At 35.9% G+C, this 13,701-nt stretch overlaps 1 protein-coding gene across 2 annotated transcripts in view; it reads left to right on the top strand.

Moving 5' to 3' along the window:
- The window catches only part of STK38L (serine/threonine kinase 38 like), an 84,860-nt gene extending 71,473 nt beyond the window's left edge, over window positions 1-13,387 (top strand). For both annotated transcript variants that reach the window (XM_086713785.1, XM_025930684.2), the window contains 8 exons: window positions 752-906; window positions 1,270-1,372; window positions 1,547-1,608; window positions 3,942-4,059; window positions 4,485-4,608; window positions 5,791-5,886; window positions 9,418-9,509; window positions 9,614-13,387. In XM_086713785.1, coding sequence (XP_086569911.1) covers window positions 752-906; window positions 1,270-1,372; window positions 1,547-1,608; window positions 3,942-4,059; window positions 4,485-4,608; window positions 5,791-5,886; window positions 9,418-9,509; window positions 9,614-9,741 — 878 coding nt within the window. In that variant the 3' untranslated portion in view covers window positions 9,742-13,387. The remainder of the gene's footprint in view (window positions 1-751; window positions 907-1,269; window positions 1,373-1,546; window positions 1,609-3,941; window positions 4,060-4,484; window positions 4,609-5,790; window positions 5,887-9,417; window positions 9,510-9,613) is intronic.
- The last annotated feature ends 314 nt before the right edge of the window (window positions 13,388-13,701 follow it).

The raw sequence follows: 13,701 nt of genomic DNA, 5'->3' as shown, positions 1-13,701 counted from the left end.
CCATTTATGTAATTAAAATATGTAAAAGGCTGTAAATTCATACATCAATATATATATTTCATATATGTATATTTCATATATATATATATTTCATATATATATATATGAAAACATATTTTAAAAATAAGCTAGAAGGTTACCCACCAAACCAAATCCATGATCATGGTTACTCAACAAAAAGGGAAAGGGGAATAAAACGGGATATGGAGGATGAAGAACACTTCCACATGTTTGTTGTTGTTTTTTAAAAGACTTGAACTATCATGAAAAATATTAACAGTTGTCATTTCTGAATTGTAAATTCACTATTGTTTGTTCTTTGTCCCCTTTTAAAGAAAAAATTCCTGGAAAATAAAAGAGTGTCTTTTAGTGGGATGATGTTCTATTTTTGCTGGACTGAAGAGCGCTGAATATATTTGGAACTTCAATTTGAAAGAATACATCCCATTTCTGGCGTGCTTACTCTGATTCATTTTCATAGTTCAGCATATTATCCTATTCTGGATGTTGAGTGGAGGATATCACTTCATGATCATCTCTGCTCTGATTTGACTTCACATACATTCTACCTTAAAATCATTAGATGTCGTGAAACTTTTGCTAATGCAATGTAACTTTTTTTACTTGGCCCTAAAAACGGTTGGAGATATACTGGGTGGGTCATAAAATGTGAAAATCAGGCATAGGTTGTAGAGATGCGGAGAAGGCTTGAGGTGTTTCTAATACATGAGACTTATTTTTCTTTATTTAGGTGACATGATGACATTGCTAATGAAAAAAGATACCTTGACAGAAGAGGAAACACAGTTCTACATTTCAGAGACTGTTCTGGCAATAGATGCAATCCACCAGTTGGGTTTCATCCATCGGGATATTAAACCAGACAACCTTTTATTGGATGCCAAGGCATGTGAATAAACTGGTGAAATATTGGGTTGCTGATTATTTTGTGGAGTAATAGAGCTGATTTTGTGATTGGAAATGGGCAACTACAATTTATGTCATCACTCAACTGTGTGATGTCATAGAATGATGTAATAGGACAGGACTCCGGAGTGAAATGACATCAAGGGAGTATGGCTATCTTTATCTTCTAACATTTTCTACTTTTAAAAATCATCATCGTCAAATATTTTTAATTTTACATATCACCTATATGAATTTTAAGCTAAGAATGTTTATAATGATTGCATTTAAAAGAAAAATTTATAATAAGGCTTTGTTTCAAAGTTAATACAATCTTGATTTTACTAGTTATTTTTTTTTTAGGGTCATGTAAAATTATCTGATTTTGGTTTATGCACGGGATTAAAGAAAGCTCATAGGACTGAATTCTACAGAAACCTTACACACAACCCGCCAAGTGACTTCTGTAAGTTTGATTTTTTTTTTTTCAGGTTAACATAGTGTAGCTGGTTGTTAAGAACTAAAACTTCTCTCTCTCCCCTCACTCCTTAAACCAATGTATTTTACTTGTATATGTTTGAATTTTTTTTTTTGGTAGAGTTTTTCCCTCGTGATTACAATTCTCTCTTGTTGACATTAGCATTTCAGAACATGAACTCAAAGAGGAAAGCAGAAACATGGAAGAAGAACAGGAGACAACTGGTAAGTCAGACATGTCTTTAAGGAAGGTTGTCCTAGTCCTCAAATTTCACTGGGGTTTCGCTGGATCATTTTATATCTTCACAATGATTAGTACTTACTTTGTAGCAATGATAGAGCTTCTTCTGGAATCACGTAGTTCTCTTAGTTTCTCTGTAGCATTGCCTTGCCCGTAAAGTGACTGCTAATTTTAACTCTGTGATTTAACTTTATTTTATGGCTCATATCTCTTGTTAAGTCATCTGTTTACTAGTAATTAGCACTTTATATAAAACTCACTGACATGAGTATGATTGTAGTGAATGCCTTGTGTTTTCCATTTTTCATACTTGTTCTGAAATAACATATCAATTAGCATAAGTAAGGTGATTGTGTGTCTCTAAGAACTTCTTTATAGATAAAGTAAATAGGAAGTTTGGCATGTTAACAGTATTGCAGTAAAGCAGATAAAATAAAATTAGAGAGCAGACTTTACTACGGATAAACTCCATTACTTTTTTTAATGGAAGTGGGATAAAACTGTGTTTACCCAAACTATTTCTCCTTTATTACTTAGCAAATATAAGAATTGTTTGTGCCCTTTCCTCTTTCCCTTTATGCTATTAACTAGGTCCATAAACATTCTCAGCGTTAGGAATGTGCCTTTTGACTTTGTTTTCCTGATTTCTTATACAATGCCTGCCCATATAGACACTCTGTAAATATTTGTTAAATTCAACCAAATGATGACAGGGAAACTAATTCAGTATTTTCTCTGAGTATTGGGTAAGGCAAATAGACTGAAAAGTCTGATACCCTCTCAAACCAATAAGATGACCTGTGTATGATTGAGCTCATTCTATCATTGGCCCACGTAGTTAATTGCACGTTTTCTGTGTTTGTAAAAGCATTTCAGTGTTTTTAAAAGCTTTAAAAAAATTTTTTTTTTAATATTTGGAGCCGTGAATTAATCACAAAAACTTCCTTCTACTTTTAAATGTGCCGCTTTCAGATCAGATTTTACAACTGAGAGAAGAATTGCAGTATTTCCTACTTTTAAGGGGAAAAATGAATAGTGCTTAAAAATATGGTGGGAATTCTACTTACAGAGCATTCACAGGTGATTACTCCTGTACATGTTTTATAATTCTCGTGGCCATCATCATGACTTCTATCAATGTTTATTTACCAAGGGAGAAGTAGAGGGACTCTTAGTATTTGGGGCAGGAAATTCTTTAAATCCTGTATCCTACCCCCCCATCCCCTCCCCAACGCCTCTCCGCTGCCCCCTTCCAACTAAATGCCAGTCAGCACCCCCATCAGGTCATTGGAATGACGAAATCTGCTGTCACACGTTTTCAAATAGTCCCTAGCATACTGCCCTTAGTTGAGAACTACTGCCTTAAAGAAATTGTCTTTGTAACATTTTATATGAATTAAGAATGAAATGCCCTGGAATTAGGTTTATAATGAAAAGACTGGATGTTTTATATATGTAGCTGGTTGCACTTTACAAAGCACACTCCTTTTCTTGTTTCGTCCTCCTATCAATGGAGTTAGGACAGGTATTATAACTCCCATTTTCTGTAAGCAGAAGCTGAGGCTCAGACAGGTTGAATAACTTGCTTGAGAACACATCAGCAGTGAGTGGGGAACCCAGGCCCACTGGGCTCAACCTCCTTATTCTTTTTGAAATGGATTTTAACCTTAAAAATAAAACAGTTACTTTGCCAGCAAAAATGGATTATTTGAGAATAACAGAGAATTGCAATTTGAGACATACAAGCTATGGCGAAACCATTGGCCAGTCCAGCAAAGAAAAGGAATGGTATTTTAAGAGAAGGACGAGGATTTGGAAGGGGTCGTTTTGAGCAAAAGTCCATTGGAAAAGAGCAAGAGTTCAAGGTGGTGAAGGTTTCTCCTTGGCGGAGTTGCAGGGCAAGTTTTCTCATAGGAGGTGTAGTATGCACTCTTCACTGTTAGGGCTGTGATTGAGGATTCTTTCCCTGTTGATGATTCTTCTGATGGGATCTGTAATTGACAGCGGGTAGTATAGCTCCCCCTTCTAGTATCCCAAGTCCGCTTTAGTGAGCTCTCCCTTTACTCATTTCCACAGGATTTATGGCTAAATATATAAATAACTTCATTGAGCTTCTTGGGAGGGCAGAAATCATATTTTAAATAACATATTATCTGGCTTGGTTCCTATTCCTAAGCTTTCTACATGATAAACATGCAAAACAAGTATTAAATGAAAAATTAACCTCTGTATATATTGCTTTTTCCAGTAGTGAGCCATTCTCAGATCTTTCAAAAAATATTTAAGTATGCTGGTTTGATAAGCTCTTCCTTTGCAGGCATATTCCACAGTTGGGACACCAGATTACATTGCTCCAGAAGTATTTATGCAGACTGGTTACAACAAATTGTGTGACTGGTGGTCTTTGGGAGTGATTATGTATGAAATGCTAATAGGTATGTTTTATCATCTGCTTATGTACATACTGTATAAATTTCTGTGAGTGCCCCTGATTAAACATACTGCTGATATCATGGGCTAAAATATCTGAACTCTTTTAAACCAATTTTTGACATCCCCCAATGTTAAATACACGATAAATACCAGTGAGCTCTGTAGGGATTCAGGAAGAGGGTATGTAACCAGAATTCCCCTGTATCAAAATTATATCTGCATGGCCTTTCAGGTAAAGGGGGGAGTGCTTTAAATCCTTTATTTTATTGCCTTTATTAGCAATTTGATTACAAATTGATGAATGGGGACATTTTTTACTATTGAATAGAGCACTTAGGACTGTTGTGTTTCTTGTGGCACATATGTAGTAGGTATAGAATATTTGATAATGAAAGCTGATAAAACTTTTGTTTTCTCTGATATGTAGGATATCCACCTTTCTGCTCTGAAACTCCTCAAGAAACATATAGAAAAGTGATGAACTGGAAAGAAACTTTGGTATTTCCTCCAGAGGTTCCTATATCTGAGAAAGCCAAGGACTTAATTCTTAGGTTAGTGGTTAATTCCCTAGAGGAGTTTGTCATATTTTAAATCATCACAGGTACCTAAAAGATTAAATCCCATTTTACTTTTGTGGGAAGAAAAGGATCACTGTTGATCTATACAGTCAAAGAGATCAATAAAGAAACGGTGTTTTTTTTTTTAAAACTGCAAACAATTAAAAGGAAGCATGCAGCAAAAACAGAGTTAAGACGGAAGGGGGTGGGGCACCTGGGAGGCTCAGTAGGTTAACTTGGTTTTGGCTCAGGTCATGGTTGAGCCCTGAGTTGAGATCTACGCTGAGAGCATGGATCCTGCTGGGGATTCTCTCTCCCCCTCTCCCTCTGCCCCTCCCAGTACGTGCTCATTCCCTCTCTCAAAATAAATAAATAAACTTAAAAAAAAAAAAAAAAAAAGGAGGGAAGAAGGCTTGTATTGTTTCAAAGGTCACTCCTGTTGGAATGCAAGGACGCTATCTCATTAAAGAGAAAAGGGGAAGAAAATTGCTACTTTATATCATGAGTCTATGTAGGAAATTGTTTCTAAGCAAAGGATTTCATTCTGTTTCTCAACTAAGATGAAGTATTTGGTACTGTTGTGAATGGCTGCAAGGAATATAAATTGGGACAACCTATGACAACAGCTAATTGACAGCATATTATAAAAAAAAATCTTTAAACTGTATATGAGCTTTGACCCAGTAATTCTAAGAATGTTGCTTGTGCAGATGATGTGTGTAAAGATTTAGGTAGAATATGTTTATCATGATAGGTTTTTAGTAATGAAAACTTGAAAACCATCGAAGTATTCAATAATAGTGGACCGGCTACATAGAGTGTAATATTTCTATATGCAAATTTTAGAAAACGAAGTTAAAAAAGAATATTTAATAGTTTTGGGAAGTTTTCTCAGTATATTAAATGAAAATATATAGCCCTAAAACAGCGACTACTATACTAACATATTGTAAAAATCGTAATAAAAGACTAAAAGGAAATGGTTTCACACTGTTTACAGTAAGTAAGTTATCTCTGTTCGGTGCAATTACAGAGGATTTCTATTTTCTCCCACATTTCCCACAATAAACAGCTAACTTCAGTAAACCGAGAAGAAAAATAAGTGTTTGAAAAAATGCAAATAGAGTACTTTAGATGTAATTTGCATATCATCATTTCTCTGTTTCCATTTTCTAGATTTTGTATTGATTCTGAAAACAGAATTGGAAATAGTGGAGTTGAAGAAATAAAAGGTCATCCTTTTTTTGAAGGTGTAGACTGGGGGCACATCAGGTATGTTCATAGGCTGTGAGTGGGAGAGGTCTAAGTAAAAACGGGGTTTTTTTTTTTGTTTTGTTTTGTTTTGTTTTTGTTTTTTGTTGTTGTTTTTTTTTTTTTTACTGGATTTAGCAATCAATTTGTCTTTGGTTCTACTAGATTAAATACAAGAGGTAACACGGTTATAATGTTGTTAAATCAGTGTTTTCTGGATTATATGGGGTGAGACTATACTGATGATAGCTAAATGACTCATTTTAGCTAATGTCCACTTTAAGGGGAAAACCACATATTGTGCATCTGTTTCTACTTTTGTATTCAGAGTTACGTGATACAGGCTGATGTTAGCACAACAGAGACGTATTTATATTTCACACTATAACCCCTCATTTTTGTCCTATTACATCACACTGTATACTGTACCTCTCTAATATACCATTTTCTTTATGAAGTTATAAGAAGATACAGTGCCTTTTTTAAACATTGTGGGCAAAAGTGAAATGAAACAAGTAACTTGTAAGAATTTGCTTGTAGTAGGGGCATCTGGATGGCTCAGTCGGTTAAGTGTCCGACTTCGGCTCAGGTCATGATCTCACCACTGGTGGGTTCGAGACCCGTGTCGGGCTCTGTGCTGACAGCTCAGAGCCTGGAGCCTGTTTCGGATTCTGTGTCTCCCTCTCTTTGCCCCTCCCCAACTTGTGCTCGCTCTCTCTCTCTCTCTCTCTCAAAAATAAACAAACGTTAAAAAAAAAAAAAAAAAGAATTTGCTTGAAGTTGTTCATTGTGAGCATTGGTCTTTATTCAATTAATGGCCAACCACCTTCAGTAGTTCTGGAGTGTTCTCCACACAGTGACAGTTTAAGAACATAAATCTGATCGTGCTGTTCTCTGCCTTCCCTTTGCACTTAGAATAAAATTCAGGATCCTTAACTGCTTTCAGGACCGCGGGGTGTGGCTTTTTCCTCATCTGTAGCAGTGGCATCTAGTGTGGTGTTTCCCACTCCTCCCACCTCAGGGCTTCGTCAATTGCACTTCATTCTACTGAAATGCTCTTCCCTCTGCCCTGTTCCTGTCCCTACTCCTGCCCTGCCTGGCCAGCTCCTTTTCCTCTCTCAAGACAGCTTCTGTGTCACTTCAGGCAGATCTTCGCTGGAACTCCTACAATGTGCTAGGCATAATAACTGTAATAATAGCTAGTGTTTTTTGATCACTTATTGTATGTCCAGCACTATTCTAAGTACTTTTGTGCTTTTTTAATCTTTTTTTTTTTAATATAATTTATTGTCAAATTGGGTAACATACAGTGTGTAAAGTGTGTTCTTGGTTTTGGGGTAGATTCCCATGATTCATCACTTACATACAACACCCGGTGCTCATCCCAACAAGTGCCCTCCTCAATGCCCATCACCCATTTTCCCTGCCTCCCCCACCCCCCATAACCCTCGGTTTGTTCTCTGTATTTAAGAGTCTCTTATGGTTTGCCTCCCTCCCTCTCTGTTTGTAACTATTTTGTCTCCCTTCCCTTCCCCCATGGTCTTCTGTTAAGTTTCTCAAGTTCCACATATGAGTGAAAACATATGATATCTGTCTTTCTCTAATGACTTATTTTACTTAGCATAATACCCTCCGGTTCCATCCACATTGCTACAAATGGCAGGATTTCATTCTTTCTCATTGGCAAGTAGTATTCCATTGTATATATAAACCACATCTCCTTTATTCATTCATCAGTTGATGGACATTTAGGTTCTTTCCATACTTTGGCTATTGTTGAAAGCGCTCCTATAAACATTGGGGTACAAGTGCCCCTATGCATCAGCACTCCTGTATCCCTTGGGTAAATTCCTAGTAGTGCTGTTGCTTGGTCGTAGGGTAGTTCTATTTTTAATTTTTTGAGGAACCTCCACTCTGTTTTCCGGAGCAGCAGCACCAGTTTGCATTCCCACCAACAGTGCAGGAGGGTTCCCGTTTCTCCACATCCTCTCCAGCATCTGTTGTTTTCTGAGTTGTTAATTTTTGTGCACTTTTAATCTTATCCTCATAGTAAATCTTATAAAATAGGTACTATTATTATCGTGTCTATTTTACAAAAGAGGAAACTAAGGCATGGAGAGGTAATTTGCCTTCAGTGCCACAGGTAATAAATAATCTAGCAAGAATTTCCTAACCAGAGTTGGACCAAGGTAGTTTGATTTAGGAGTCTTGGTTCTTCTTCACTGCTGTGTCGCATTATTCTGTACCTACCTCATCTCCCTGAACAGAAGTAGGATTCCCCTCTTTTTACAGTTGGAAGGACACTTAGAGACCACTAGTCCAATCTCTTACCTTGACAGTAAGGAAATAGTTGTAGAGCAGGGACTTGTCTGTCTAAGGTCATGCAGCTGGTTAATGACAAGAGATTAGGACACCAAAGTCTATGGTTCTTTTCACTAAACTAATATAAATTTATTAATTTGCCACATTAACTATAAATAACTTGGAATGATTCTGGGAAAAAAATACATTTTTACATAACAGGCCTTGTTAAGTTAGCACCTAATACATCCAGTCAAGTGTTTGTTGAAAAAAATAGAAGCAATACAAATGGATAGCTTCATTTAACTATTTCTGGGGGTGCCTGGGTGGCTCAGTCGGTTGAGCGTCCGACTTCAGCCCAGGTCATGATCTCGCGGTCCGTGAGAGAGCCGCGTCGGGCTCTGTGCTGACAGCTCGGAGCCTGGAGCCTGTTTCAGATTCTGTGTCTCCCTCTCTCTCTGACCCTCCCCTGTTCATGCTCTGTCTCTCTCTGTCTCAAAAATAAATAAACATGAAAAAAAATTTTTTTTAATTAAAAAAAAAATAACTTTCTGTACTTAAACATTTTTATCATGATAAGGCATTTTCATGACTAATTTTTTTTAACCTGATGTCCTTGATTCCCTTAAAATTTATATGGTTTTGGATTTAGATTTCATCACACATGTCTAGTCCTTTGACCTTATGAGCCTCTTAATTTCCCAAAAGTGCTTTTTATCCCCCAAATATCTTTTTTTTTTTAAAGTAATCTTTACACCCAGTGTGGGGCTCGAACTCATGACCCCAAGATCAAGAGTCACATGCTCCACTGACTGAGCCAGCCAGGTGCCCCCCTCTACACATGACTTTTAATGTATGGATCCTCTATAGAAGAATTCTATTTCTGAATTACTTAGATAGAATCCAGTACCCACAATGTCCAGCATACTTTATACAATTATAAAATCATTTGGACAAAATCTCTTCTGTTCCAACTTTCCCTTTCTTTACCTCTTATTTTTCCACTTAAATAAAAAAAAACAGCATGAGAAAGTCTGGGTACAAAGAAATGAAACTCCAAGTAAATGGTAATGTTTTAATAAAATACCATACTCAACTATGAAATCCACTTAACAGTGTTCAAGGCCACGATAAATTTCCTTGGCTCTTCTGACAGCTACAGAATAGCATGCAGAATTTGCAAGTAGAGTTATTTTTTGGAAAATCAAGAGTTCAGGAAAATTTACCATGCTACTTGATACTTTTTTATAGGGAAAGGCCAGCAGCAATCCCTATAGAAATCAAAAGCATTGATGATACTTCAAATTTTGATGACTTTCCTGAATCTGATATTTTACAGCCAGGTAAGATACTGTAACACAACTAACACTGATAACAGTTGATGAAGATGCTGCCATTTTCACTAATGAAATTCCTTTGCTCTTGGTTAATTTTCCTATCTTTCTAGTGCCAAACACCACAGAACCGGACTACAAATCCAAAGACTGGGTTTTTCTCAATTATACCTATAAAAGGTTTGAAGGGTTGACTCAGCGTGGCTCTATCCCCACCTACATGAAAGCGGGGAAATTATGAACGCAGATCACATTCGCCCACAACCAAGAGAACTCAGGTAGCTGCATCACCAGGCTTGCTTGGCGTAGATAACAAGACACTGAAATACTCCCGGACAGTGGTGCTTCTGAGCACAAGAGGAAATTCTACAGGATTAGGATTTCTGAGACTACTACAGGAATTGGTTGGCAGTGCCAGCTGGCTTTTTTTTTTTTTTTAATATTTTATTATTTTTGTTAACTTTATTATATGAAGGTACTGGAATAAAAGAAACGTACATCCCTCTGTAACTGCACTGCCTACATGCGTATTAAGGTCCATTCTGCCTGTGTGTGCTGTGGCTTTTGTACTGTAACACCTCTAATCGATTCAGGAGAAACATATCATTCAAAGCAGCGTAGGCTAACCTGTAGGTAGCACCGCAGTATCGCTGTTCTACTGCAAATCTTATGGGTCTAGATAATCACAAAAAAAAGCCATCTTCCATAGTTGGTGTTCGAATACTTGCCCTATTGGTTTGGACATATGTAGAATGAATATATCTGAAGACAATTTCTGTAATGGTCTTAAGAAATTTTAGAAAGGAAATACACTGGTTCTTTAAAAAATAGACTTTATCATCATGTTATTTCACAAACTCCACAGTTGGGAGTGACAGGTTTATAAGAAGGAGGAAGTTTAACACCTTCACTCAAGCACTCCACTAATATATTTACTTTGCATTCAGAAATACTGATGACCTTTGTATACGTAGTCTGTATATTCATAGGGAGATGTACTGTATTATATGAAATGTAAAGTTGCTTTTCTTGTGACAAAAGGACTTCTTTTTTAACAAGAGGACATGGCATTATTTTGATTTGATTATGGTGAGTTGAATTTAAGAAACGACCGTGAAGGCTGCTTGTAGAACTGGTGTATTTTTATTAAACTATTTTTTTAAATGTCAATCTTCTGATCATGTAAATGGACTTACGAAGAACAAAGACCTATTTACTTTGGTTTTCTAGAAAGTTGTTACATATCATGGCCGGTTAACTTTTATTTCTTTCGGTGAAAAATTTTTCCTTTGATAGTACTTGTATTATTGTGCCATTATTTTCTTACACTCCAAATGTACCAAAGATCCTGAACAGAGTGGATGTTCACCACCAAGTAGATTTTCCTTTCCTATGGGAATGCCATATTCGGACACGACAGATCTTTGATAGAGGTCAAGCTTATTCAAGGGCAATATTGTTCATGTTCAGCTACATCACTGTGGTTAACGTAAGTGAAATTAAGGAAGTAAACACAGGTGGGGCGAAGGGCGGGTTGTGAGGAGAGGATGGGGGGATGCCTTCAGCATCAAATTCTTCAGCTATTTCCCTAAGAATGAAATAATCTTTTCTAGCTCAACGCTTTAATTCTAAAATGACTCTCTGAGGTTTTGGTTTCAAAAGTACTAGTTGAGGAACAACATTTTATCAAAGAATGGCCTAACATTTGTCTTAACTGTTAATTGACAAGTTGTTTTTTTTTTTTTTAAACATATAGCAATTACAACCATTACAAATTACCTGTGATCAAAATCTAAAATGATGACTAATTTGTAGGTGTGTTCTTCTTGATGGGGAAGCACTGTATAGCATCATTACGTACATCTACAGAAGCTTTTATAAACGTTGCTGCGAGGTAGCTCCACAGTGTTTCAGCAGGGCCATCCTGGGGTTTGGGTTTTGGTTTTTTTTTTTCCTCCACCTAGTCTCTCTCTTTCCTTCTTCCTTCTTTCCTTCCTCCCTCCCTCCCTCCCTCCCTCCCTCCCTCCCTCCCTTCCTTCCTTCCTTCCTTCCTTCCTTCCTTCCTTCCTTCCTTCCTTCCTTCCTAGTATTTGTTTGGTACTTACTATGTGTTCATCTAATAGTTCATCTCCATTTTTCTTGTTTGGATCATGTGGCTGAGTAGGAGAAAACTATTACAATTCTGGGGTTATCTCAATTTGACCAACTCTGGTCAAATTATATTATAACCACATCTGATTTTTAAAACTCTGTAACTTCTCACTTTTATAAGATTTTCTCACCCCACCTCATCCCCCCCCTTTTTTGTTTTTTACAGACTGTTTTGCTAGTGTGATAGTGAATGAGTAAGATAGGAGGAAATTACATCACTCTCTAGTTGTAATATAGTAACTATTTCAGTATAGAAAAGTGTCATTAATTCAAGTTGACAGAGAGAGAGAGCTGAAGTTTACTATTTAATCGAGTAAGAGTAGAGCATTTTGGTTTCTGTCTCCCTCATTTTTCTTAGCAGTAAGAACTTGGAAATAGTTATGATTTCTTGGCAGTGGAAGGGCAGTTCTGGAAAGTTTACTTTGTTTAGAGTCTCATTATTCCCTGGAGTTGACAGAGTGATTCACAATCTTTGGGGTTTCCTCCTTGTCAAAAGCATTTCTTAAGTGCCTATCTAAAAGCAATTAAAGACTGTGTCTGCCCTTTGGAAGCTAAGAATTTGATTCATGATGCAAATTAGCTAGATAATTTGCAAAGTACCCCTCAGATTGAAGTTTCTTTATTATACACTTAACCATATTTCAGGTGAACCATTTAATTTAAATGACAAACCCAATCTAATCAACTGGGCATAATGACATTTTCTTTAAATTAGACTCTATTTTGAATTAAAGAGTTTTATTATAAACTGTGTTTTTGGTTTTTCTAAGTATATAGAAAGCTTGTATAATTCAGATTTATTGATTTCCTGATTTAATGTAGACTTTGACTTTTTTATTAAAAAAAACCTTTGTATTAAAGCAAGTTATGTTATTTTTCTTCTATGCTTTTCTTATGAACATAGCTTTAAGTCTTTAAATTCATTGGAGCATAGTGCTATCTAAAAACAAGGAATTTCTTATCAATCAACCTTTTCTGAATGGAATATATAGCCGATTTAATAAGCTATTAGTTGAATGGAAAATAACATGTGGAATACTCAAAACTTTCTTGGTTGCTAAGGCTTAAGATAGGGTATCATTTATTTCCATAATAGAATACTCTTTCTGTTTTTAAAACATCTATATATCTTCGTGTAAATCTGTGAATTTAAATTAAGTTCATTTATTTTTGGTGTTTTATTGTAGACAACCATGAAACAATCAAGCAGTATCTACCGGTTAGAAGAACTGGTGATTTTTCTTTGGATGATCTATAAATTAATGAATTGAGATTTGAATCAGCAGAGAGACCCCCTAGCATCTAAACACATTCTCTCTGAGTTGTTAAGGTCCAGAACATTCAGAACAACTGTTTTTCTATAACCATGACTATTTCCTCTTGTCTTTATTTCACATTTATTTTCTCTTTAGAAGTGCACTTATTTCTGAAAAGTTTTAATGAAACAAACACTTAGAACAAACGTAAACACAAAACACTTGGGACTACTAGATATATTTTAGATTTGTATGAAAAAAATGTGAGGGCATATTGCTACTTTAAGAAGAAATTGAAGTAATAAAAATAGATCTTAGTTATTTTTTAAAAGCAATATAAATTATTCAGCATTTGTCTTGAAAAATAATCATTGGGCTCTCAAGTTCTGTGTTTAGATACTGAGTTTCAAAAAAATGTTTTGGTGGCATCAGGCCTTTTTCATTGAAGGTAAGAAAAGAATAAAAACTATGTTTATAATATTTCTATTGATGAGGTGTTTTGGTTTTATTTTCAAGTTTTGAGACAGGTGTTATTCAAAATTCAAGAAACTATTTTGTAAATATGTGTAACTTTTCCACTTAAATATCACATCGAGAACAAAATGAATATTTGAAGTTTCAACTGTGTTGTGTTTGAACAATCAAAGTAGTCGTACAGGTTTGTATACAACTACCCCACCTAGCCAAAATCAGTTTGCAAGCAGACTTGAAATTGAAAATGCCTCAAAATTAAATTGAAAATGTCTCAAAATAGCATGGAAACCAGTGATGTAAGTGGCCCAAGTACCCAGGCA

The sequence above is a fragment of the Puma concolor genome, chromosome B4 (genome assembly GCF_028749965.1).
Source record: "Puma concolor isolate L17-30 chromosome B4, mPumCon1.1.hap2, whole genome shotgun sequence".
NCBI classification, from domain to species: Eukaryota; Metazoa; Chordata; class Mammalia; order Carnivora; family Felidae; genus Puma; species Puma concolor.
This window is presented reverse-complemented; position numbering and strand designations above follow the sequence as displayed.